General features: G+C 37.0%; 2 protein-coding genes across 4 annotated transcripts in view; one reads left to right on the top strand and one right to left on the bottom strand.

The window, feature by feature from the left end:
* The window catches only part of LOC128027162 (netrin-G1-like), a 69,164-nt gene extending 67,842 nt beyond the window's left edge, over positions 1–1,322 (top strand). The window contains exon 7 of the mRNA XM_052614481.1: positions 61–1,322. Coding sequence (XP_052470441.1) covers positions 61–311 — 251 coding nt within the window. The 3' untranslated portion in view covers positions 312–1,322. The remainder of the gene's footprint in view (positions 1–60) is intronic.
* Positions 1,323–12,209: 10,887 nt separating this feature from the next.
* The window catches only part of LOC128027129 (guanine nucleotide exchange factor VAV3), a 46,461-nt gene continuing 31,236 nt past the window's right edge, over positions 12,210–27,434 (bottom strand). For 2 of the 3 annotated variants that reach the window (XM_052614441.1, XM_052614436.1), the window contains exons 21-27: positions 24,994–25,059; positions 24,690–24,724; positions 24,439–24,555; positions 22,508–22,595; positions 20,596–20,704; positions 16,756–16,904; positions 12,210–14,706 (exon numbers count right to left, since the gene is read on the bottom strand). In XM_052614441.1, the coding sequence (XP_052470401.1) occupies positions 14,665–14,706; positions 16,756–16,904; positions 20,596–20,704; positions 22,508–22,595; positions 24,439–24,555; positions 24,690–24,724; positions 24,994–25,059 (606 nt within the window). In that variant the 3' untranslated portion in view covers positions 12,210–14,664. Of the gene's footprint in view, positions 14,707–16,755; positions 16,905–17,214; positions 17,296–20,595; positions 20,705–22,507; positions 22,596–24,438; positions 24,556–24,689; positions 24,725–24,993; positions 25,060–27,434 lie in introns of all 3 variants that reach the window. The other variant, XM_052614445.1, reaches the window with a different exon arrangement.

Genomic DNA, 27,434 nt, shown 5'->3' with positions numbered 1-27,434 from the left:
TTTCCTGGCAGGGGGAGAAAGCGATGTGTGTTCACCTTTCTTTTTCTCTGCTCCCCACAGCTCGAGTGTGTGACAACGTGCTCCTGCGCTGTCAGAACGGTGGCATGTGTCACCACCACCAGCGCTGCCAGTGTCTGGCCGGTTTTGGTGGCGTACTGTGCGAGAAGACCCAATGCCAGGGTGACTCTTGCGAGGATCTGCAATCCAGCCAGCTGTCCCTCCGCCCCCTGCCCGCAGCCCAGACTCTCCCGCTGACTCTGCTATCTCTCATCCCCTCCCTGCTGGCCACCCGGGGCCTAACATCACTCTGAGGGGAACGCTTTTGCCCCAAAAACATTCTCTACGGGGGCTCCAATCATGACTTCCTGTTAGAGGACACCTGATGAATAAAAAGAAATGCTCCCTTGATGTGAAAGAAAAAAATGAAACTTGTTGTTTTTTTAGGAAACCGTAAAGTTTTCTACTCCGTACTATGTCAATTAAAGTTTGCCTGAGATGATGGATAAACTGGAAAAATGTGCAAAAAGAAAACAACAACCAGAACAACAACATAAAAAAATCTGACACTAATGAACGTTTTTATCTTTGTTGAATTAAGAAGAAATGAAATCAGTACACTGTTCCACAGCTCTGTAGCCAAGCCTCAGAGCGCAGAAACACGGCAATAAAAATGATTTCAAGACAAATCATCGATGTGAAGGTGAATCAAGATTTGCTCTTAGACTGCCAACTGAATTTACACACACACTACCACGACTGGTGGTCAAACTTCTCACACTTAACCTTTTCCTGACCCTCTCTCTTCTTCTTGTAACTCTGTGAAGTCGTGTAAAAGACCCATGATATATGTCACACAAGAATTGATCCAGATTATCATTCAGAGCTGGTGTAAAATCAATCAAATATACTGTAACATGAGAGACAACTGCTGATATTTTGTAGTGGGATATTTTCATGACAATGAGAATTAGAACAAGAAGAAAGACCCTGATCAACATTGTGACTTTTTGCATCGCTGCAACAACCTGTAGAATTTGGGTTGATACTTTAATTATTGCCCTGATGGAGTTGTATATTCCTGTTTAGTTGCCAATCTTTTTGCTTAAAACATAAGTTTACATTCTCACCGACCGAACTGTACGAAAGGTTTCACCAAAGGGCTTCGGTGAGGAATCCTTTGTTGCTTGAAGCCAGCTATGTTTGTGAATTAAAGATGAAAAAACTTACATTTTATTGCCATTTTGTCAAAGCAAATCTTGAAAGATAGCATGTGATTTCTATTCATGTGTGTTCTCAGAATTCAGGCAAGCTCTTAGTAACCATTTTAGACAGCCCAAAAATTGCAGGTGTATGGAATTTAGCAGTCGGTGTTCTCCCAAACATTAAGATTGTTCAGAAATGGGTTAAAATGCTAGAAACATCCATCTGCCAAATTATACACACTTTGAACTCAAACTTGAAAACTGACCATAGTTATAAGACATGTTCAGCCTCATTATGTCAGTGTTCTAAAATAGGACTTTAAACATAATGCGCCTCATTGACAGATTCTGTTCAGACTTAGTACCTAGCTAACATACAGTAAAGACTGATATACCTGTAAGGTAGGTCATTATCCAGCCAGTCATAATCACAAAAAAAAAACTCCATCAGGGTGATCAGATAGTATGACCACTTGACAGTATCATTATCCTCCTGATTAGATGGCAACTGACCAAACCAAGGTCATGGGTTTAATCGCATGAACTGGTCAAATTTAGAAACCTTTAAAATGCAATGTAAGTCGCTTTGGATAAAAGCGTGTGCCATATGAATAAATGTTAATGTAAATGACACTATTACTCAGTAGCTTGCACTATATAGTCAAGGCATAATTTCTGAAAGCTCAAATTTCAACCGAAATGTATTCATGAAAATAGTACTAACAGGACTGGATCTGAGGACACGGCAATGAAAGTTTTCCAGCTGAGACTGAAATCAAATCTAAATCACAAAACGAATGAGTAAGAGAGGTGTTTTGACGAAATATGGATTGGAGAATGTCACTCGCTGTGAGGCATAACACGCAGTCGTGATACGGCAATCATTTTCAAGTCCACGCTGGGTACTCGAATGGAAATGAAGCCGTTCTGTGCCTGTGACACACGATGAAAGCGGGTCTGAGGCTGGATAGATTACATTAGTGAGATTAGGCCTCTTCATTTCAATCAAATGAAATCCTCTATCGCCCTTGATCTTAATAACTTTTCTCCCAAAAGACAAGTATAAGTGAAGATGTCATTTTATTTTGAGAAATAACTGCCATGCCCATTTACTCCATTGTACATTCTTTTGATGATAGGTCCAGGTTCACAATTTTTTCTTCGACTCATTTAATTCAGCCTAATAGAAGCAGTCGAATAATTAGAAACAATTTGCACTTCCGAGATGGAAATTTAAGATTGGCCAGAAAAATGAGTATAAGCATCGCACCCTCTAAAAGAACAAGCTTTACCGCATCTCATTAGGTTTAAATGCAAATGCTGTCAGAATGCTAATGAGTGTGTAATGAGACGATGCAAACTCCCCCCAGGCAAATACACCTTCTACTTCTGATGGACATCAGGGGTCAGTGAGGGTACATGCCGTTCCTCATGCCTCCTACTTTACAATAACAAATGAAAGCTCTTTATAAAACAGCTTTTTTTCAACTGAGACTATTGTTATACATTTTAGCAGCTATTTTTACACAATGCGTCCCTGATTGTGCATTTTGAAAGCTCTGCATACTGAAAAGGAGAAACAATTCTTTGACTTTCCCTCAAGCTGTGAATGAATCCTGAGGCTATTATTTATCACCTGTTGGAAACAACATCAGCGTGAGTACTGTATATACACACAAACTCTAGATTCAGTGCTATTTCAAAACTACACGAAGGGTCTCTCAGATTGTGGAATCTCTTTCAGTATGGTCTTTATAACATCACTGTGGGATTATCAATGGCTTAGAAAAATAATGGCTCAGTCTCAAGGTCCCATTTTTCAAAGCGGCAGAACAGTATGAGGAGCTTCCCACTCGAGACTGTCCCTGACAGTGTTACTAGGCCAAGACGTCCCACACCTGAGATGAGAACATAAGGTACATTTCAGCAGGGCTGTTAAACATCTTTTTATGCCTTTCTGCTGCTCCTCCTACTTCCTGGACAATTTGAAACTTTTAAAGGTTATAGTATATCAGGAATGTGCGCATAGCTCATGGACATACACTTGATGGATGATTATTGAAGCACAATGTTTTTCAAAGTACAGGAGTCTCAGCAGAGTAGATACCATAACACTGCCATAAAACATTACCCTTTTTTTCTCCAGGATGTGGCCTGTTTACCAAGAATGATGCTTTCCTCAGAATAATGGCAACATCCATCTCTGAGGAACGGGACTGTAATGCCTTATTCAAAGCAGGGTGTGACACTTTATGGACACAGCTGCTTATTTTGCAGTAAAAACCTGCTCACAGTACATTAGAGATGCAGTTTGCACCTTTACCTTATAACATGTACAGTGGTGTCTAAAAGTCTGACCACTAGTGAAAATGCTTCTGTTTTCTGATTTACAATATTAATAATGATATTAAACCACTGATCTATAATAGAGAACTGGATTGCTCATGATGTCTTGAAAGTGAAGCTGCCGCGCCATCATATTGGTAATCCCTAGTGTGCGTAAACGTTTTATTAAATTAATAGGAAATTGTATGATTTTAATGAGAAATCATCACATGACAAGTCAGCATTTATAAATCTGAAGTATCTCTGTATATTCTTATAATGCAAACACCCTAGGCATGTAAAATTAAATTTTTTTAATGTCGGGAATTTCCCCTACTTATTAAAAAGCTACGTTCATCACAGTAGCGAACATCATGAACATGATAAACATAAAACGGACACGACCTCAACACATACAGTATATAACAAACGACAAAGTGCTCATTCTGAAATCTGAAGAAAGATTTATGCTTTGTAGATCTTTATTTGCCTTGTATAGTTATTCATTGTTTATATAATGAATATGTAACACATAGTGTTTTTATTCATAATTTGGCACTACGTGCAAATGCTCAAAAATTATTTCGTTAACAGCATTCATTTGGAAGCAGGTAATGATTTAAATGGTGGTTAATTTAATTATTAATTTAGCTAACAACATTTTACATGCAAATGGTAATGCATATTTGCATGAACTTGGAGAGTCTGAAATAAATGTTGCTCAATCAGGACATTAAAAATATAACGTTACACATCATAATTTATTCTGAGAAATAATTTACTATATACAGTATGGATTTAAAGACATTAAAAGGCTTTATTTCCAAGATAGTAAGTTATGCTTTTCATTTCAGTATAGAGCAATATTAACAGAGGCTGTGGTACTATTCATTGTAATATATTATATATTATATATTATGTAAGTCCATTTCTGATACTAATAGGTTCATGTTTAATAATTCCTTAATAATTATGTTTAAAAAGAAATAAGCTATATTTTGTGTTGGATCGTTACCTGAGTCAGTGCATTTAAATATAACAGTTTAAATATATCTCTTATCCTGTCCAAAAAGACCATAAACATTGCAGATAACATCTGAAGTAAAAATACATTTACATACACATAACATCTGAAGTAAAAATACATTTACATACACATAACATAAAAACGAATCCCGTTTGACTGATTTGCTTCAAATCGGGTGATTTTAGGTCAACGGTTTGCATGTGACTCAATGGTGCTCTCAGCCGGTAGGCTTCCGGTGGCTTCACTGGCAGTTTAGAACGCGATGTGCGATCCATTCATATATTGATCAGTGTATTCAACTAATAATGACAAATATATTATCAAATTTATGCTACAATGAAATCAAAGAAAGTATTTTTACAAAGGAGTTTAGATGGTCAGTGTCACGAATTTACTTATTTGATTGATTGCACAAAGAAATAATGGATGGATGGATGGATGGATGGATGATGGATGGATGATGGATGGATGCTATCATTACCACAAAGGAGAAGACATGCCTAAGACAAGGAGGTTTCCATTCTGGAGATTAACCACAGAGAGCTTCGCTTCGGTTGTCTGGCCCAGTGTGTGCCATGTCTTTCAATTCTCTTCAAGGACAAAAGGGTTGGACATATTTAGTCTGTGCATTCTTTGGCTAATGCCACTCATCATTATACAACACATAATTAAACCATGGTTATTCCATAACGTAATCATGTGACCAGCAGTTAATTGTCCATAAGCAAATACTGTAGATTGGGTATAAGCATTGTCTAGTGAGCAACAATAACTTCTCATCTTACCTAAAATTCAGAAAATTGCCACATAGTGGTTGTGATTCTCTAAATAGCAGCCATAATGCACACATTTTTTTCCGTTTCTGTTTAATCTGGTTAGATTTAATTTAATCAAGTTACTCTACTTCCCATCCTGGTAAATCAATAAAGTGTAAATCTAAAAGCATTAACTCCGAATGTTGTAGCGAGGTGAGGGAGATGTGACACTAGTATGCATTTTCCATTTTGGAGACAGTTTTAGGGTTTTATAAGCACTCTACTCGGGGTCAAAGCCATTAGTGAGCATCTGAGATCTTTTTCCACATCTCTTGCACTGTATATTTCAGTTGTTAGTACCTTCTCTTCTAAAATAAGGGAAGCATAATCAGATTGCAGGTGTGTTTGTATGGCTCTTAAGAGAGGGGGTTTAGGTTCAGAAGGGAGAGTGCAGGGATGCATTAATATTAAAGTACTAAATTGGGATTCAAATGTTTATAACCGGGGGTTAAACTGAGTCAGAATGATCTAGAATGTCATTCCAGCAATAATACTTAATTAGTCTTTTTTGTCTTGTTTTAAAGTGGGAAGAAAAAAAATCTAAAGATCCTTAAAACAAGACCGATTAACTTATACAGCAAATATTTAAAAAGTGGGTCAGTAATATTTTGTATTTCTTTTCTTCAGCAAGGATGCATTAAATTGAACAAATGTGACATTAATGACATTTATAATATATTATTATATAACAAAAGTTTTCTGTTTCAAATAAATGTGAAGTATCATGGTTTCTGCAGAATATTAGACAGCAAAACTGTTTTCAACTGATAATAATAAGAAATGTTTTCAGAATAATCATGTGACATTAAATACTAGACTAATTACTTCTTAAAATTCAGCTTTGTCATCATAGGGATACATTATACTTTTAAATAAACAAAATAGAAAAGAAATACAAATATAAATAGAACTCACTGGCCCTAAACTTTTGAACTGTAGTGTATGTGGAGCTGCATACATACTGCATAATTTTTATTTATTTATTTATTTATTTATTTTTACAAATGCCTCAGTGCTTTCATTTGTTAGATGTTATGCTTAAAAACAGACACACTTAATTTCCCAATGGGGCAAAAAAAAATAAAAAGATATATTTAAACAGATATACAGTGGATTAAAAAAGTTTGGAAATGCCTTCTGCCAAGTTTAAAACTATCAGCATAATTCCTTTTTGGCATAACTTCCAATTGTCACTGAGGACCAGCAATGAATTCTTTTTTGATGACATAATATAATAATCATAGACATGTCACAGTCAGATGGGCTTCTTTGTCAGCTCTGATGCCTGATTACTGTATTAAATGGCTTTCTTGTTTCATAGGGTAAGAACATCATCAGTTTTACTGATTGATTTCCAATTTAGACACATTAGACCAATTAGAAACACATTTTAGTTTGTTCATAAATAGTTAGAAATTTGTTTGAAAGGAATTGTATTCTCAATCTTATTAAATGTGGAAAATATTAATTGGGTTTTTTAATTCAGGTTCTCTTTAAAAAGTTGCAAATGACATGTGGCCTCACACCAGACATTATGCAACAGCCCAGGATGGAAGACTCTCTGCAATGATCTTGTTAGTTAGTGCACACAATGAACAAGTAATACATATTCAACTGCAACTAAGCACTATTGTATGTAACAGCGCTGCTGAACTAAAATAGCCATTTGGCTAGAAACCAAAAGGATGAAAGAACTCCGAAAGATTCCGTCTTAAAAGGAGGACGAGACTACATTCTTCATCAACATCTGCCTTATCAAATATAATGAGGGCATTTGCATATAACCTTTATCTCACTTGTAGCTTGTTGATGGAGGCTGCAAAATTACAATGAAGAAAAAGAGAAAGCGATGGGGAGCCGTAGTGAAGAGTAGTAATAAAGATTGTAATGCTCCATATGTGACATACATTCTGCTTATTTTTCAGTGTAATCAAAGTCAGTAATTATTAGTAAGGTTATCTATTCCCTGATAAACACATTTTAGAAGATGTGCACAAGCCACTTCAATGTAACGCTTCTGAACAAGTAACGAGAGATACTATTTGTGAAGATAAATCAATGCATTTTATTCCACAGTGAGCTCTATGCGATCAGTTCTGAAGAATTGTGGTGAGCTGAGACATGTGGGGTTGTATTTAGCAATGATTCATCAAATGGGCATCACGAAGACAGTTTGATGGACATGGTTAATGCATAATGTGGAGCACTTAGGTCATTCAGTCATCAAATATTCAGCAGTTAACACAAGCACTTAGACGCAAGTGTCACGGAAATATGCTCTAACTGAACCTTTGTGTTATGTGAAGACTGAATCTGAATATGTTTTGTTCATAGTTATGTATACACTTGAGGGTATAATCACACAGAAAGCTGCGCTGCTTAGATCACATTTCGATTCAAGTTGTCAAGCAACACCAGAGTTGCAAGCCTCATCAATCCTGAAATGGATTTGAAAAATGACAGAATTCCAGACCAACAAAAAGTGAGTGGAGCCTTCCCTGCATTATGGAAATCGCTGCTTGTTTCACAGCCCTAGCCCGCAGAGATCTCCCCTTTGTGGAATATGTGTGGGAGTTCTGCGGGTTCACCGCAAAAATGGTGCTGGATGATGCGACGATTAACCTGCTGTTCTGGATCGGGGCTAATTATCATCACCCCATGGACCTCCCATACACCACTCGACTAGGCTGGAGGGAAGGGATCCCCCGATGTCTGGAAAGCATCCGACTCCCATCCAGAACAAGCTTGCCTTCAAGCCCGCTAGCCACCGCTGACCCATGCAGGCCCAGGCCTTTTGATTATTAAAATTAGTAACATTTTTCTACATCTCCTCGCTCCTTTGCTCCATGCTCCTACACAGCAGCAGTTCTGTGACAATTTATATGTGTGTGTGTGTATATATATATATATATATATATATATATATATATATATATATATATATATATATATATATATATATATATATATATATATAAATAATCATAATAATAATAATGTTCCACAATAATGTTTCATTAGTTACACTTTATTGGGTAACTAGTTAACATGAACTTATATACAATACTCCTAAAAAATAAACTCCTAATGATCTAAAATGTGGTCATGCATAATAAGGCATTAATATGCACTTTATAAATACTAATAAACAGTCAATATGCTAGTGACATGCATGCTAATAAGCAACTTAATAAAACAATGTGTTGCCAGTTAGTGCACTGAGAACTAACATGATCTATCAATGGTAAGTTGTGTTTAAATGCATTAACACAAGATTAAAACTAACAAAATATTGTGAAATTATGCAACAACAAAAGCACTAAGAAATATATGGTAATATCATTTATTTTATTCTCATTTTTAATATAAATAATATTTCTGAAATATTTACTCCATATTTTCTGCATTTACTGCTCCAATGTATCTTTACACAGAATTCAGAGGGGGCTCAGAGATTTCACGTGGCAGGCTTTACAAAATGCCTTTACACGATCATTAATTGATTGCCAAACAGCTTAACCAATCATAAGACCCCTTGCTTTCTTGTGAAATCCATTTAGCATATTCTGAATCTTTTAGTGTCTCCAACACTGTACATCTTTAAATGGTGTACTGCAACCACCCTCTGCTGCTAGCATGGCATATCATAGCAATGGTTTGTATTTTAAAAAGTAACTCAATAGCATAAGAAGCCGGACTTAAACTGCAAATCACCTCCCCCAATCCCACCCCCACCAGCCCTCTGGAACAAATTATTTATGTATCACACCAACAGAGACTATAAATAATATATTGTGCCCCAGATCCCTGTGTCTGGAATGAAAGCATTTATCCTCTTTTGAAAAACAGAGAGAGGGAGAGTTTCTGTTAGTGCAACGAAGGCTGAATCATACATTAAAAATAAATAAATAAATAATAAAAAAACATACAAATAACTTAAACACAAGTATGTTTAACTCACTATGTTTGGAGAGCGAGAGGAAGAGGCATGAAGGAAATATCAGGGTGTAAAAAAGAAAGTGTGAAGTCAGAATCAATAAAACCAGATGGCTTTAAAGGACACTTTCCTGATGGAGGGACATCCTGTCAAGTTTGGCTAACAGTGTGAGATAGAAGAACGCTAGTTCAGAGCCGGGGGAGGGTTGAGGTTTTGTGTTTACACTTTCTGATGAGATGATCCTTTATCATTGTCTATGAAAACGAAAAATGATTCATAAAAATGAATTATGAAATAAAACAAATGAATATTTATTGTGAAAAAAACTATTACAAATGTAAAAGCAAATATTTCTATCAAATATCCATTGTATTCACATTGTTGCATTCTGTTGGGAGTAAGTTTGTCATTAAATGTGATTGGCTGATATTTTGTCCACACCACTGGGACATTTTTATATATATATATATATATATATATATATATATATATATATATATATATATATATATATATATATATATATATATATATATATATATATATATATATATATATATATATATATATATATATATATATATATATATATATATATATATATATGCGTCCCTCTGCTTGTATTTATTGCGCAGTCCAGAGCAAAATGGATTTTTCAGTGACTCTTTCTGCAGGTTACATCATCACGCCAGTACAGGAAGTGGTGTTAAGTAATTGAATCATTCACAACTGAATCATTCAAAAATGCTAATTCATTTAGGAACACCTTATGTACTGTATGTTTGTTGTTCGGCGACCCATAAAAACCAACAAAATAGTGTAGTGATGGCAGAAACTAAATCTTTAAATTAAACCAGTTCCTTCCTTCAAACTTTTAATGTATTAAATGTAATCTACAAATCTTTAAATATGAGGTATACCTTAATTTGTTGTTTTATTAATTTGCAGTTATTGTTTGATGTGTTTTAGGCAAGATTTGGCATGTAGTACTCAGAACCCACTTGTATGTACAGTACAACTACACTATGCACTTGCAAAGCATTGCAACTTCTGTTTGTGGGCTTACTGCCAGATGTATTACAAAGTGTAATGCCCAAAGGGGCAATGAGTGCATGAGGACAAACCGACCCTACAAGCTTGGATCGGGGGTGGGGGGGGGGGGGGTCATTGTGGTCATCAGGATTTGTTCTCTTCAACATCTTTGATCTGCAAGTGTTTAATTACTCAGTTGTGCTGATGAAGACCCTGAGGCGCTCAATCTCAGCCCTATCAGACATACAGTCCGGGGCTTTATCGAGTTTCCCTCCCACTCTTCCCATCTACAGTTTCTGAATTGGTAAAGACAGTGTGGTGAGGTAAGTCACACCCATATAACACATAACTCTTCACCCATTCCTGACTCGTCTTCAACACCAAGAGGTGACACTTTCAGGTCAGGACTGAAGGATGCTCTCTCTCTCTCTCTCTCCCTCTCTCTGTCTTTTCCTTTTTATCTGAAGTCTCCTGCAGTCAGTTCACACCTTTCTGAAGTGGAGAGAGATAGACCTGCTTCCATCCTCTGGCAAACAAGGCTGGCCATCAATCACTGCTGCGCTGCAACGTGGTCCTCATGGCTCTTTCTGAACATACCTCAGGTTAAATCTCAACTACTGTTCCTACTCAGCTCCTACTGTCCTAAGACGATTTAAGAACGTTACTGGGAATTTGCAACAAATACACTGGAATTGTGAAGAAGAAAAAAAAATCATAGAATAATAAAAAAAACATTCCCCAATTTTTGTGGAAATAAAATGAAATGTAGGAGACATATGACATCAAAATAAAAGCTCAGAACATTTGTGGATAAAAATTGACAAGTTTTTCTGGGTTATGTTGTACTGCCTTTTGTAACTATTAAAACACAAACAAAAAATGCTTGTTTTGTATTTTGTTGTATTTATATTATGTTTTGTGTTAATTTAAGTAAAGAATATTGCTGCAATGAGTAAGGACGGGCCCAAGCCAGCAGCACAACCGCCAACCCCGTGGCGAAAAATTTTTAAGGTTTCTCTGTGAACATTAGTTAATGCACTGTGAATTAACATGAGCATGACTTTGGTTCCGCAGTGTTTTGGCATCATTTTGAGTTAGGTGCGAATTGGATTATACTCCTATAATGCAGTATGCAAAAATCCACATTCATTACATTACTTCCTGTTGGTCGTAGCTAACAACTGTAAATTAGAAAGTTGTGATGTGAATTTTTGCCAGTTCTGACACGTATTCAGCATTTTGAGTTTTCAAGCACGTTTAGGCCCTAAAAAATGAAAATCACTTTGGAGAAGAATAAGAAGAAATGGAGCAATTCCAAGTGGGTCCTCGCACCATTGGGCCATGCTCTCCTAGTGGCTCGGAGCCTAATTACAATAAAAAGTAGACCTATAGTCTGAAACGTCAAACTCTGGTTAAGCTCCGAAACTTTTATGTTTATCGGTAATAAGTGGATTTAGAAAAAGTAAAAAAAAAAAAAAAAAAAAAAAAAAAAAGATACAAAAAATAATAAATAGATTATTTAAACAAAAAGTAATTCCTAACAGGATAGAAATGAAGAGCTTAGTCATTGAGAGTTAGCATTAGGATGTCAAGATGAGTAAATTAGATGTTAAAAAAGAGGATTGAATAATTCAGAATGAGATAAAAATACATTGATAATCCTTACTCATGTTTGTTCTGTTGTTTTCCCTCCAAAATGATGTCACTTCCTGGTAGATGATGTAATTGAGGAAGTGGCTTAAAGTGATTATTAAAGTGAAAAAAAAAACTGAATGGAAAGGATATGGAGGGAAACCAACCAATTGGTTATCAATAATAACAATATTCCCATGGAAAACAATTGTTCAAAAGAAGGAAATTATATACAGGAAAAAATATATTCATTCATTCATTATTTCATTCATTCATGAAATGTTACATGATACAACTTACATGAAAACCATCTGAATAACAGTAATGTTAATGTATTAATGTCCACAGATTTGAGCACATGTATAGCTGGAGGATATGATCTCATCACTGGATACAGAAAACAACCATCATTTTTTTTTTAAATAAGTAAAGCACCAAAAGTAAAACTGCAAACCTGTCCATAAGGGTTAAAGGGTTAGTTCACCCAAATAGCAAAATAATGTCATTAATAACGTAATATCCGGTTCGCGAACAAATCATTCGATGTAACCGGATCTTTTTGAACCAGTTCACCAAATCGAACTGAATCGTTTGAAATGGTTCGCGTCTCCAATAAGCATAAATCCACAAGTTGTTAATGACATAATTTTGCTATTTGGTTGAACTAACCCTTTAAACATTTACCATCAGAAATGTATTGTTGCCATGAGAAATACTTTTGCTTGAATATTACTCACTAAAATATCAGAACTAAGAAAAAGATAACATTCAAGGAAAAAACTGCTAAATAATGTCACTGTAATTGGTAAAGAAAATGTAATCAAAGTAGTATAAATTAGTTCCATGGCCAGTAAGATACTGTATGCATTTATACCCAGTAAATTCTCACAAATTGTCAAACATGGCACAATGTTAAAAATTCACTTAGTCTAAACAGTGTGAAACAAGTCTCAATTAACACTTATTCTGAAGACAATCAGACAACATGAATGCATAGAAGCATAACAGTGAAAATTTCTGTAAATATCTATACTAAGACAATTATATGATCTAGATTTTAGCAAATAAAGCAGCTTGTAACAAACGTGTGTCCATTTTGAGAACAGCTTCCTTTACAAAAAATGTTTTAAACAAGTTCATCTGTGAGGAAAGTCCTCTGCCAAATTCAAGGGTAGCTGATATAACTATCACAGTGCAAAAATCATATTCTATATCAGTGTTTTTATCTTGTTTTCCATTAAAAACATCCACAAATCCTTATAACAAGATAAACATACCTGAGAAGTAAAATGTCACACAATATATCTTAAAACACACTACCGTTCACAGTTTTGGTGTCACAAGATTGTTAAAACATTTTTGAAAGAAGTGTGTTATTCTCACCAGGGCTGCATTTATTTAATCAACAGTAAAACAGTGATATTGTGAAATATTATTAAAATGTAACATAACCATTGTGATGCAAAGCTGATTTTCAGAAGTTTTCTTTAATGTCACATGATCCTTCAGAAATCATTCGTACATGCTGATTTGCTGCTCAAGAAACATTTCTTATCATTATCAATATTTGAAAACAGCTTCATATTTTTTGTGGAAACTGCAATATATCTTTCAGGATTCTTGAATAGTAAGTTCAATAAAACAACATTTATTTGAACAAACCTTTTAAAAAAAAATTATTCAGTAAATGCCTTTACTGTCGAATGAATAAACATTCATTTCTTTAAAAAAAAATCTAATTTTCTGACCCCAAATGTTTGAACGGTAGTGTGTTTTTTTTTTTTTCATTGGCATTTTTTTTTTTTTTTTTTTTTTTGTAACATGCATAAACCTCGCTGAATATTTTTTGCAGAGTCTAGGACCCTTAGTGCACCAAACACCAAAGTATTAACAAGTCGTTCCATTGCATGACAAGAGAAGAAATTGACTTCAGTCCAAAATCACAAGTGCCAACATTCTGCTTGGGAGCACCTGAGGTTCAGAAACAGACAGGGCATTGACTGATCACAGCGCAGTTCATTAGACTGGCTAAGATGGATATTGCACTGAACGGCAGATCTCCTGTCGACGCACAGTGCTGCTACAGTAAGTGTTACAAGGGCTGAAGAAGAGGAGGCAAGGAGGAAAGCTTTGTGACAGCACGTTGCTCTGTCTCGCCCCAGCCAAACTCTGCAGAGTCAGACAGGCGAAGGCAATCATCTATTATAACACAAGGTGAGCTAAGAGCACTGCGTAAAGGTTGCAGAATAGAGGGGAAAAACGGCCAGCTCAGGGCTTTTCTCTCTGCGTGCCACTCTGAGTTTATGGGAGGTCCGGCACAGCTCAGAAATGGAGTTTAAATTTTAAACAGGCAGAAAGAGGGGGGCCCCAGGCACCTGTGTGAAGATTTCAGGAGGTGACAGGGTGAGAGGGAGGAATAGAATAAGAGAAAGAGATGTCTGGACTGAATGTAGAGCAGCGAGGGACATTCATAACTAATTAAACAGTCAAAGCCGAAGGAGCCACAGATGCATCACGCTGCAGGTCTCAACCACAGTCCACCGGATCCCATTAGAGAAGACTGATAATTGCTGTGTTTGTGGTGCTTCGCTCAAATAAGGGTGCATTGTTCACAGTTCTGTGTCTAGTCCAAAGCCAACAAGTGGCAGTGGCCTATCACTGTGGCAGCATTGAGAGGATAACTTCCTTCACTGGTCATTCCTCTTCCTCCACATAACTTGAAGGGAACCATCCCACCTGTAATAGAAACAGCATCAGTAAACAATACTGAAGACTAAAGGAGCGTATCTCTTCATCTCTGTGACTAGTTTGAGAGCTCTTGTGGGTCAGATCTGATGATGGCATGTGCAGAAGAATCATTAAGAGTCATTCTGCCATCTTCTGTCATCACCTCCAGTTAATCATGTCTCTCTTAAACGCACTTGAGCAAATGAAATGAAGAAAAGTGAATATAATGAGGCTCGAGATGAGCTATATTGCAGAGGAATGCGGGGTTACAGTCTAATCTCAAATGTCAATCACACTGTCACACCTCTATATTGCTTTGTCATTTGCTTGGGTCCTAACCAAAATTCAATTGCTTTTGAAACTGGTGTATGTTTAAAAGTTTCTTACCATGAACATGAGTAACACTGATAGCTGTCTATTTGCAAAACAAATTACAGCAAGTGTAAATCAATAGGACCTAAAACACACTGTGTTCGGGGATTCATGATCATATTCTTTAATATTAAAATTATTTTAATTATATTATTATAAAATAAAAATAAGTGTATATATATTTTTTTTTTCTACTTTAATATATTTACATTTTTATTTATTCCTTGTGTCTTCAGTGTTACATGATCTTTCAAAAATCATTATACATATATATTATATATATGATATATATCATTACATTTCTTATTATAATCAATGATGAAAACAGTTGTGTTGCCTTATCCTTTTTTTCAAATCATGATACATTTTTAAAGACAATGATCAATTTAATGCATCCATGCTCAATAAAATGTATCTAAAAAAAGCATACTGACTTTTGAATCGTAGTGTAAAGATAATAACAAAATATATAATTAAAAAACACAATACATGAAAAAGATATTTTTAACCTAATCTGACTAATCAAAGCATGTAACTGGTTATATAACTCTGTTGTCAGCTGGATTTAGCACTCTGACAACTTGTTGTGTGCCTAGCCTTTCCCTTCTCAGCAGCCATGAACAGTGATTCGCATGGAAGGGCAAGTGTTCAGTTCCATGATGTGCAAGGTTGGAAGAAAATCTTTGCACTACCTAAACAAATATAAAAAGCACCAAAATCTCTAGCGAAAGGATTTTTAACTGGGGGTCCGCAGTGGTACTGCAGGAGGTCCGTTAATTAGTGTTTAATCACAAGTAATTTTTCCTTCAAAAAATTAAAACATGGGTAAAAAAAAAATCACAAAGTCTATTTTTAAATATAAGCACCCTGAAATGGAAGCAAGAGCTCCTTTAGTTACTACTGCAATGAAAAAATGTTTATTGGTGAAACAGATTTAGCAAACGCTTCATTGCATGTTTGAGTTCGAGCTCTGAAGAATGTGAAAAGTTCCCGTTTACAGTGTGTTTTTGCAGCAGTGAGAAATGAAGCTGACCAAAGACATGTTTGTTGATCTCTTGAATGCATTGCTATTCTTCTCATGGTGAAGCCCTTGTTTACACATTACATCTGCACTTCCTTAGAAAACCCCTTACTAATTTCAGATACTCAGTGATTTGATTCTTAACTGGCCATCTCTAATGTCCATGCAAAAGCTTAAGAAAATCTTTATTCATCCATTTGACATTAAAATTAAAATGTGAATTTTGAAAAAATTGTAGCTAAAGTTCAGGAAATTGTAAATGTCTTTCTGATTTATTAAAATTAATTGATTAAAATTAAAATATATGCTCTACAACTGCAAACAACTAATGAATTGTGATTTTTATCTCAACGTTTGAGTTTTTTTTATGATGCATTTTAAGTCATATACATGCATGAGCAACAACAATAATGTGCATTTTTCTGATCTACTGTGCTAACATAATGTAAATGTAACATATTTATTCTTAATCATAATATTAATATTTTCTATTAATATTGGATGCTATATGCTTAATATGTAGCTCTGCTTGACACATTTTGTATCAGTTGGTCTCTGCTCCATGTCTCTATCACCTAAGAGGTCCTTGCCCTGAAAAACGTTGAAGACCCCTGCTCTAGAGAGCTTCACATGAATAAAGGTATAGAAAAAACGATTTTCCTCACCCGGCCATTGACTTCACCTTTCCACCATCCATTGGTACTCTTGATATAGATCTTCACCAGGTCGCCCACCTGCAGAGAGAGTTCCCGTGTATCTCTGGAGCCGAAATCATATCGTGCCAGTGCGATGCCAAGCACTCTTGGGGCCAAAACTGTGGAAGAAGGGGAACAAAAAACGTTGTTCGAAAAAAAGTCAAAAATGAGAGACACCAATGTTGTCACAAGAGATGCCAAGTAGGACAATGTGAATGTGCAACGAGATGATTGGAGATTTGGAGTGAAAACGGCACACATGGCATTGCATCACGCACAGACATTTTCACACACAAAATGTCGATCCACTCTCTCCACGGCTCTCAGAAAGCACTCATACATTACAGACAGAGCTAAAGCAAACACAGGGAGAAGAGACTGAGATGGCTGGAGGGGGAAATGATTAAGACAGGTGGCTGATAGCTGTACCTGACCAGAAGGGAGAGGGGGAGGGAGGAACAAAACTGTAGCTGGTGGGACTCAAAACATGAAGCCCACACAGCACTGGAGCTTAGGATCCAAGCCGAGGCAGAGCGAAGAAAAGAAGAACACAAAAACCCAGAGATCTTAACAGAGACATTTTCAACCAAACAAACTAACAATCAAATTTAATTTATCTTGAGATTCACACAAGAAAAGGATTGAAAAATGTCTCAAGGAACATAAAATAAAGTCAATAAGGTCCATTGTTGTTTTCGACTAGGGCTTCGCAATATTGGCAAAAATATATTACTCAATATATAATATACAATATTAATTCATACCATTAATGGGGAAGGAAATGCATTCCACATTTCTTAGACCTCAAGATTGAATGTAAACATAACTTTACAAGTCAACTAAACTAAAATGAATTCATAAAACATTAACAATTTAATCCAGCTTTCAAAGTGCAATCAAAATGTTAAATTGGTGCTCATGAAACATTTCTTATCAATGTTTAAAACAGCTTTGCAGCTCAGTATTTTTGTCGAAAATGTTATTAATTTTTTCATGATTCTTTTTTATTATTCATAAAAGAACAGCATTTATTTGAAGTAAGAATCTTTTGCATTGCTATAAATACATTTACTGAAATTTGATCAAGTTAATGCATCTTACTAAATTTTAATTTTTTACGTTTTTTTTTTTTACTTAAATGTAAACAACTTTTGCCAACTTTCAGTAAACAACTTACTATATGGAATAAATTAAAATATGCACAAAAATATATTGGTTGTATGATATTTCTGAAAATAATAATAATAACAAATAATCATTGTGAGATTAAAGTTTATTATCATTACCATGGATTTATTTTTCCAGATTAATACGGATATCCATTTATTGCACAGCCCTATTTTGGACTCCATTGACTCATATGGACAAAAACACATTCCTCAAAATATCTTCTTTCATGTTCCACAGAAGAAAGAAAGTCATGCAAGTTCAGAATGACATGAAGGTGAATAAAAGATTGAATAACATTTGGACTACTTTAATGAACCACATACTGTACTACATTATTTGGGCAGACGCAGCTGCGATAAGGTTAACTTAACACCTATAAGTGTCAAGATTTTTTTTTTTGTACATTTCCTCTAGTTGTTCTCCTAGCTTTTGGCAAGAACACGCGAGTGTGTGCTCCTGGCCCTGTCACTGACGCAGCTGTGAAAGTGTTCATACAGAGCACGAGTCCTGTTACCATCTGAACACCCATCTGATCATCCAGGACTCTCTAACGTGTAAACTAGCAAACGTCAAATCCACAATATGTTTCCCTGCCTGCTTTGCATCTCCTTTGGGGATAACAAAGCAGTAGGCGATGAGCCACCCACTTTTACCAGTGACACTGTCACTCAGAAATCACCTGCAGAAATCATGCAGCCAATCACACTTTCCATATCTATACTCAGGATTTAAACCGATGCGATATCTGTCTAGTAAATAACATTCCTCGCATTAGCTTATCAAACGCAACCCTGATATCTCCCTTTGTGTTCAACGTGTTTACCAAACACTCGACGACTGCAGACGTGTCAGCACCCACACGCCGAAAGATCTGTCGCCGTATTTGTGTGTGTTTTGGTTTGGGGGAACATCACAGAGAGCGCTGTCCCAGGATGCATCGAGGACCCGGGTTTTCTGCCGAGGTTTGTGAAGGGATGCATCACTGAGAGTGGCAGTCGAACATAAAAACCTCTAACAAGCCGAGGAAGCTGAAGAAAAAAGGATCAAGAGAACAGCAAAATCCCCAATCCACAATCCCCACTATCCCGGTCTTTCTATCGACTGAGTCGCACACATTCTCGAAGCCTTTTTCTACGTGATACATCGCTCTCTGTTCAGTAAAGCTGACTTTGTGTCTCTACTAGTTGCTCTTTTATTTCTCAGTGTAGGGACTGTTTTTCTCTTAGCTGCGTGAGAGAAGTCACAGGTGAGGGGGAGCTTAGCATCCATCATGGCTTTTTCCTGTAACTTAAAGGAAACTTTCATGTCATGTCAGAGAAAATGCCGGTGCTACTTGAGCACACTAGGTACTATATACATGCTATATACATACTAGGTGCCTAGTGCGTATGACCCGCTTCTGTCTGTCTCTTTGAGGAGTCATCTTGTGCAATGGGAGCTGAAGTAAACAAATACTTTATACACTGTGAAAGCAACATATGCATAAGCTAACTCTACGTTACATCCAACCTTTCTATTTAATCAAAAGAGTCTGAGATGTGTCAGGAAGCGTAAGCAAGTCACCAGCTAAAACACATCTTGAGAGCAAGATATGCCTCCTGGCATTTAAAGAGGACCTGTCTGAAGAACCGTTCACACTGACGGTGATTTTAATCACTGAAGGTCGACAAGGTTATTGTACTGCTGGCCGCTAGTAGACATTCCTGCTCCTGGATGCACTAGTGTGTGCCCTACTGCGCAACTGGCTGTAACTCAAATGAGATTTGCTATAAACTCACATTCTAAAGGGGGAACATTTTTCTCTTTATGTTTAGATATAAATTACAGCAGTGCATACAGAAATGCATCACATCATATCAGTGGCAGTAGTTAAGCATCTGTACTTGTATTTGCACCTGTACTGTATCTCAATGTTTTTACTTTTACTTTTGAGTTTGAGTGGGAAATGTTTATTAATGTCTTTTTATCTTTATTTTATGTTGTTACATGACATGGATTCTTCTGAACTCAAATTTCAAGTACCGAGTCCAAGTACCCCAAGACTGCAGGCAGATCCATTTTTTTTTTAAATCAGATCTTTTCTGGCTGACTGTGCGCATTATTAATTGCAAGTGATCAAATCCAATTTGCGTGTCCAGACAACGCCAACTTATCTGCATGAGTTGCTTTGGTACCGACGCAGACACTTTTTGATGAGGCTTTCAACAGATGCAAGAAAAACAGAGGTGCATCATTTCGATCCGCAGTCGAGTCATGGTGCAGAACTCCTCTGTCATACAAGAAAAACTCAGGAATGGAGGAGACTTTTATATATTTTTATGTTCCTTGCTGTGGTCACAGCCGACTTTGGCATTGTTTGAATACAGTATAAATACTTCAAGCATGTCGGTCAACAGTTTTGATGTTATTGCTGTGTGTTACATTAAAGTGATGCTAAATACATTTGAAATCTGATTGGAATTGCACTTCAAACCATCTACATACGTGGTTTGAATAAAATTTGAAAGAAATCAGATTTTTGCTGTTCAGACTTTCCAAATCACATCTGGATAATATCTAGATATATGCAAAAAAAAATCCGATTTTTGCTAAAAGTCATAAGGCCTAAGAGTGAATCTAACCAAGGTGTATGATACTCACCAGCAGGTCTGAATCCACTGCCAGGCTCCTTATAGGGCATCTGTAGAGTGGTGTCCAGAGTACGGAAACCCTCTTTCAGAGAGTGCTGTTTGTAATACTCAACCAGTCCCTGGACAGAAAAAAAAATTACAAGTTTAAAAGCTTATTCCAGGGATTCCCAAAATGTTTTGCCAACTGAAATTCTTTGACCTAAAATATCCACTTAAAGTACCCCCCTGTAATTTTAAGTTTATATTTCAATTGTTTAACAACACATTCACATATTCACGGTTCTCTTTTTAGTTGCCTGAGGCTAAAATCACATGTAGGAAAACAAACAAAATATATAATCTTTTTAGTAAGTGCTTCATTTTGATTCTTTTTATTTGTTTTCACAAGTTTGCACTTACTTATTATCAGATTGAGTGAATAGTATGCGCTTTTGGCATGCTGTCCGAGGGGAGGGCTCTGAGTTCGGAATATAGCCCTAGCCCAGAGAACTCCCCATATCACCAAGCTGGGACAAGAATAGTTAGGAATGAGCAGGGGTGCCAGAAAAAGTGTCATGGGACAGAGGTAAGTTGGCTGTATATAAATTGACTATCATGCTAATTGAGTTTATTATATGAACGTGCTCCACCTGTGTTGAATTAGTTGATTATCTCAATGTCCTCATGAATGAAAGATCATTTAATTTTACATTTTTATGAGACTACTATCAGCAAAGATGATTGACAATTAGCATATAGTTTGGAATGGCGGTATGGTTCTGTCCTGTGCATCCATGCAGCCTAGCATGGATAAGAGCAGCGATAACCCCCCTAGGGTAAACAGAACAGAAACAACATAAAGGTATTGCAGATATCATTAATGTTTAATATTTTAATATGCACATAATAGGAAATTAGTCTGATGATTAAACAAGATGATATTCACATTTAGAAAGAAAAACTCTAGGCTACAAGCTCCAGTTCTCAAAAGCCCCGGGAACCAATGTTCTGTATGTGTTTTATGGCCTTATTCAAGTGATTTAACATTTTTAGTTTTTTCACTAACCACGCATAACTTTTTTTTTCTTGTCAAAAACTCAATCATGTACATACATGCTGCTCACATATTATTATAGCCCAGTTTGGGCTGATTACAGTGAGATTAGACTTTAGCCATTTAGATGTGTATAAGGAACTGAAAAAAGCACAAATATCAGGGCATGACAAAACTTCTCCAGGCCCCAAAAATACCCTTAGACTCAAGAGGGTTAAGCAACGTGTTCTAAATAACAACCCACTAGCTTTAAGACAAGCATATTTCCAACAGAAACCAGATAGCCTTAAGAACGAGCATGTTCCCAATACAACTACTAACTTATACTTATAGGTATACTTGAATAAGCTGTTGTATTATCTTTTCCAACAACTGCAGTGGGGAAACCCTGCCTTATTTAATCTTGTTGAACAATTACAATTGCTTATAGATGCTCACACTTACAAAAACATACCTACATTGTTGTATGGATGTGCACCATGGTAATGCCACTTTGACACACCCTGGAGCTCCATGATATATGAATGAATAATTATTCAGTACTATTGTATACATTAAAGCTTTCCTTATTACATGCTGTTACCACAGTAGGCTATATTTTATTAGGGAACTTTAGCATTTTATAACCATCTAGAAGAAACGTAACAAGGTTGCAGTAGTATTGATGACTCTGATTAATAGCAGGACTCACATTATTAATTATGCTAATGAAATACAGAAATATGCAGATCAGCACATGTTCTGGTTTTTGATTAAAAAAAAAAAAAAAAGCTCAGGTCTTTGAAGCACCGCTAATGACATTAAATTATAGCACCCTACATATGTATTCATACGGTGATGATAAATAAAGCAAATGATGTTGAAGACCAATGCTCTCAAACCCACTTACTAATACAGTCTTGAACGTCCTGCTTTCAGCAATGTAGAAACAGCCCTCCCTGGTGAGGATCTTAATGTGCTTTACGTCATTGTTGTATCTGCAGATGGCAGAGAATTATTGTAACAATACCAAGATTGTCAATATTTCAACAAATGTCAGTCATCTTAAAGACGTTTTCCTGGGAATGTGCTGACAAACAAAAGTTAATGCATAAGATTAGCAATAAGAAAGTTAAGTGAGTGAATGATGACAGAATTTAGATTTTTGGGCAGTGTTGGGGCTAGTTACTCAAAAAAGTAATATATTACATATTACATATTACTCTCAAAAATAGTAATGCCTTACTTTACTTTATTACTCCCTGGAGAAAGTAACTAGTTATATTACTAGTTATATTACTAGTTACATCTTTTTTTCTTAATTACTCTATGATTGCCTGAGATGCATCAGATGGAGGGAGAACATACAAAGGAGGAGTGTTCTTTAGGGTCTTTATCAGTGGCGGCTCCTGCCAATTCTCTCAGGGGGGGCAAATGTTTGCTCTATTAATGAGGATAGGTCACCCATTCAATTGATAAATTAACGGGTAGTTAAAGATGTAAAGGGAACCGAACTACTGTAGTATTAATTAAAAATAAACTGACATTAGGAATCAATCTCTTGCACTCCTTATTTTTCTATATCCGTGTTAACACTATTCAGCAGCATATGAAGACTAACACCAGGATGTGGTTTTTCCAAAAAATACTTTTTACTTTTCGATTTCAGTTTAATAAGAAATAATTGAAGTCACATAAATCACTGTTTACACAACTCACTTATATTACTGCTCGTCAGTACACCTGTTCTCTAATCAGCGGTTAATTCCATCAGGTGCGTGATTTCACATAGAGCAGCTGTTACTACACAGAGCCGTTATTAACTGAGAAGATGCGCAAATCCACGTTCATTTTCAGCGTTTATTGGCACGGTTGTATGAACATATGGTTCACGCACCTGATGGAATAAACCGCTGATTAGAGAACCGGCTTTACTGAGATGCGCATTAACGAGCGGCCGATCGTGATCGGAGCACTCCTACAAAATAATTACTGAATCTCCACCCGTCGAAACTAGCTTTCTGTTGCTGGGAACCTTCCTCTGAAAAAGAGTTTGCCGTTGTTGACGCTTCCATTTTTCCCCATCTGTCTGAGCGTGCCGCTCTGCTGCCGGCTGTCGACCAATCAGTGATGGTAAATGATACCTCGTGCCAAACCCAGACCAATCACTGTTCCATTCACGCCCTCCTTCCCTTCCCTTCCCTTCTGTTCTCTGTGTTGTGTGCCTTGTGTGTGATGAAGGTGCTACTGGCAAATGTAACGCAAGTAACTAGCTTGGGAAAACTGTAATAATATTACCATTTTCAGACGAGTAATGCCTTACACTACTAGTTACTGAAAAAAGTAATATTATTACAGTAACGCGTTACTTTGTAACGCGTTACACCCAACACTGTTTTTGGGTGAACTATTCCTATAAATACTGGACCTAAGAAGTCATTAGAAGGAGATCTAATGGTCAGTGGTACAGTAGGTTATTCTGTTACCTTGCTAACTCCAAGTCAACACATTTAGAGAATTAAATATTTTGACAAAGACCATGTGATTGGTTTTCATGTGATGAGACATGAAACTATTAAATGTTCTGAGGTAATTAAGCCCATAGTGAGTATGTAGTGTGATCACTCACTGACCACATCCATGCTACACATTAAACTGTATGCAAATTCCATGATGCATAATGCATTGGGCTGCACAGAGGGAAATGCATGAAGAAATCTAAGCCTTGCATGCAAAATGACATTCGCACAAGGACCTCAAGGACCATCCGTCACGGCAGTTTTATGTGCAATAAAAACATGCTTGCACAAATACATGAAGTGGGATAATAGCTAGACGTACTTGATGCTGATAGCATACTCTCTGCTCTCCCGGCTCCTGTATCGCACCAGGTAGGTACTGTTCTCTCTCTCCATGAGCTCACACTCGGCGTGGTGCCTCTCCATGGGCCCAGCGAACCTGCTCGCATGAGCCAACATGCACGTGGTTAAAACCAAAACAACAACACTCAGCACATGCAGTCATGCAGGTTATTTTGTGTGTCATGTAGATACTGGAATAAATGTGACTAAACATTTAGTGTCGAGACTTACCAGGGTTGAGCTGAATAGCAGCCTGTCCTTGGTCCCTGTGGACGAAAAACATTATAAACAATGTCATACAAATATACTGTACACTACACTACTGTACATTTCTATCATGACAACTTTTACAATATTTAAGCATGGTAATGAATATAACAACGTTAATGTATTTGGTCTCGGCAGAATAGATACACTACACTGCTGAGACTTCTATTCAAAACTTCTGGCCATGATGGACTCTATATAGTAAACACAAATACAAATAAAACAGCATTAAAATGATTAAGCAAGTCATACAAATACACATACGTACACATGGGCAGGGCTTGACTGCATCACTTGGAAAGAAGCCGGTCTCTTGCGTTGTCAGGATTTTGCCCTGCCAAGACTTGTGGTTGTTAATTACATTATATTTGCATTGAGGCGATGTTCTCCCCTCCCCTTTGCATTAATAAATCTAAGACAATTAGCTCACAACAAGCAGTGAATCTCATTTAGAGCCACAGTTAATTACTGTTCAGCCCCTACCCACGGTTACATTCCGTTACACATCAGAATGAAAGCATAATCTAATGCTGAATAATCATACAGCCTCCACGGCAGAACCTCGTGAATCATGACACTCGCCAATAAGCCATTGTTTTGATATTGCTGCTCTGAGCATATTTGGATTTATGAATTACATTAGACCTGAGTTTTGTATTATGTCCTTGTGCAATAGATTGTATTGAGAAATCGCAGGCCGGGTGCCAGTTTTACAATAGGCTCATTTCTTGCATGAATTCAGGCGGAATTATCTGTATATTTTTTGGATAAAAACGTCAATTCCCCCCGTCTCAGTGTGAAACAACAGCTGGGAGGTTATAATGCACTGTGAACCCGGTGGAACCAGATGCCAAAATTTAGCAGCCTAAGATTGATTGCGAGTTTGGCTGAAGGTTTGACTGAGGGTGTAATGAGCCTCTTCTCAAACAACTATACTGCAAAATATATATTTTTCTTTCCTGGCTTCCTTTAAGATCATCTTTAACAAGTATGAAATGAATTTCAGAAAAATGCACCTCTACCACAAATTAGATTGCAGCCCAAAACTGGAACTGTATTCATGATTTATTTGGCTTAATAATGTTTTGCCGTAGCTCTTGAAAGCCCTTTATATCTGTTAAGCCACAGATAAGCGTATGATAAAAATTAAACTTATTACCCCATTAAAGTAAACAGTTGGCAGCCTAAAGGATCAAATTAAATTACAGTGATCGATTGCACTGTTCTGCCGATGGGACAGAGATAATAGTCTTCCAGTAACATGGGAGATGGATGCTTGGTGCTCTGTAATTCCATTTTTTGTTGTCATGGGACCCTGAAGATTTAGTAGCCTTATTAAGAGTTAAGTGTCATTTCACACAAGATAAAATAAAAAAGTGATGTGCATTATCATTCAACAGTAGCGCTTCTCGCTTCCCTCTATGACCTGCCTAGTGCATGGAGAACCACAGCTGACACATACATCTAGCAACTGCCCGTCGCAGTCTGTAGGCTCAGTGAATCTCTTGGAATCCATTTTTGAGCTGTAGGGTTTTTTTTGTTTTTTACAGCGGTGTGTAAAAAGAAATGGCCCAGCAAAAAGCATGGGAAATCTCACTAAGTGTCTATTCCCAGCCAAGCTGTTTGAGACGTGTAAGCCAGATCGGGGCAACTCCAGGAGGAAGATGAGATTTTAGTGTCACCATAAAGAAAAAGAGCCACAACAGCCCGGCACGAGCCAGAAATAAATAACACAGGAACAGTCTGGGACGATAAGCTTGAGACAAAACTGCAAAGAAGAAACATGCCTGACAGCTCATCTAGGTATCAGTTCACATTAGAAAGCAATGTGGATAAAGTTTTCATTCATTAGCTATATTTCCATCAACCTATTTTTATGCGCATTTTGGATTATCGCATAAAAAATGCTGGAAGGAAACGCCATCTTTGGATGGAAACATAGCTATTATTTAGTTTACACTTTTTTTATATTGTACTATGTTATGATGGGGCTGGGCCGAGAGTCGTGGGAATGGAGCGAGGCCGTGGAATTTGTGTTTTGGTTCTGTTTGTGCGCGACAATCGTCCATGAGGGGCTGTCGCACTATTGTGTGTTTATTTTGTTATTAAAGTTTTGTTTGAAAGATCACCAGTTAATGTCTCCTTCTACCCAATATACGAACGTTTGTTACATTGGTGCCGAATCCAGGGAGGAAGAAGGGACACATTGTTAGAGAGCCCTCGCAGCTGAGGTTGATAGTGTTGCTTGGGAGATTGGGCAGCAGGAAGAAATGGAGAGACGGCCAGTGGCTGCCCGAGGTGGTGGTGCTGGAACAATGGAAGACGAGGTAGGAAGGAGGGCTTGCTGTCGTGCTCCTGGGTCAATGAGGGGTGGCTATCGTTCAAGAGGGAGCAAAAATCGGTGCTGTTCACCGAAGGCTGGACTCTGCTGCTGTCCACCATGATTGGGGAGGAGCAGGGAACGAGTGGAGAGGCTGCCGACTGCCCTCGACAGGAGGAGCCATCGCCATCCGCCAGGAGGCGGAGGAGCATTGTGCCATCCACCAAAGATGTCCAATACCCTCGCATGGCACCGCGAATGAAAGACTCAGGTTGAGGACTTTCATTTTGTGTTTGTTTATTTTATTAAAGTCTTTAAATGTTCGCCGGTTCCCGCCTATTTCTTTCTTTACTACGAACTTTGCTACATATTAAAGTTGTAATTACAAA

Source organism: Carassius gibelio, chromosome A2 (assembly GCF_023724105.1).
Source record: "Carassius gibelio isolate Cgi1373 ecotype wild population from Czech Republic chromosome A2, carGib1.2-hapl.c, whole genome shotgun sequence".
Taxonomy (NCBI): domain Eukaryota; kingdom Metazoa; phylum Chordata; class Actinopteri; order Cypriniformes; family Cyprinidae; genus Carassius; species Carassius gibelio.
The sequence above is the reverse complement of the archived record's forward strand: the minus strand, read 5'-3'. Positions and strand labels throughout refer to the sequence as shown.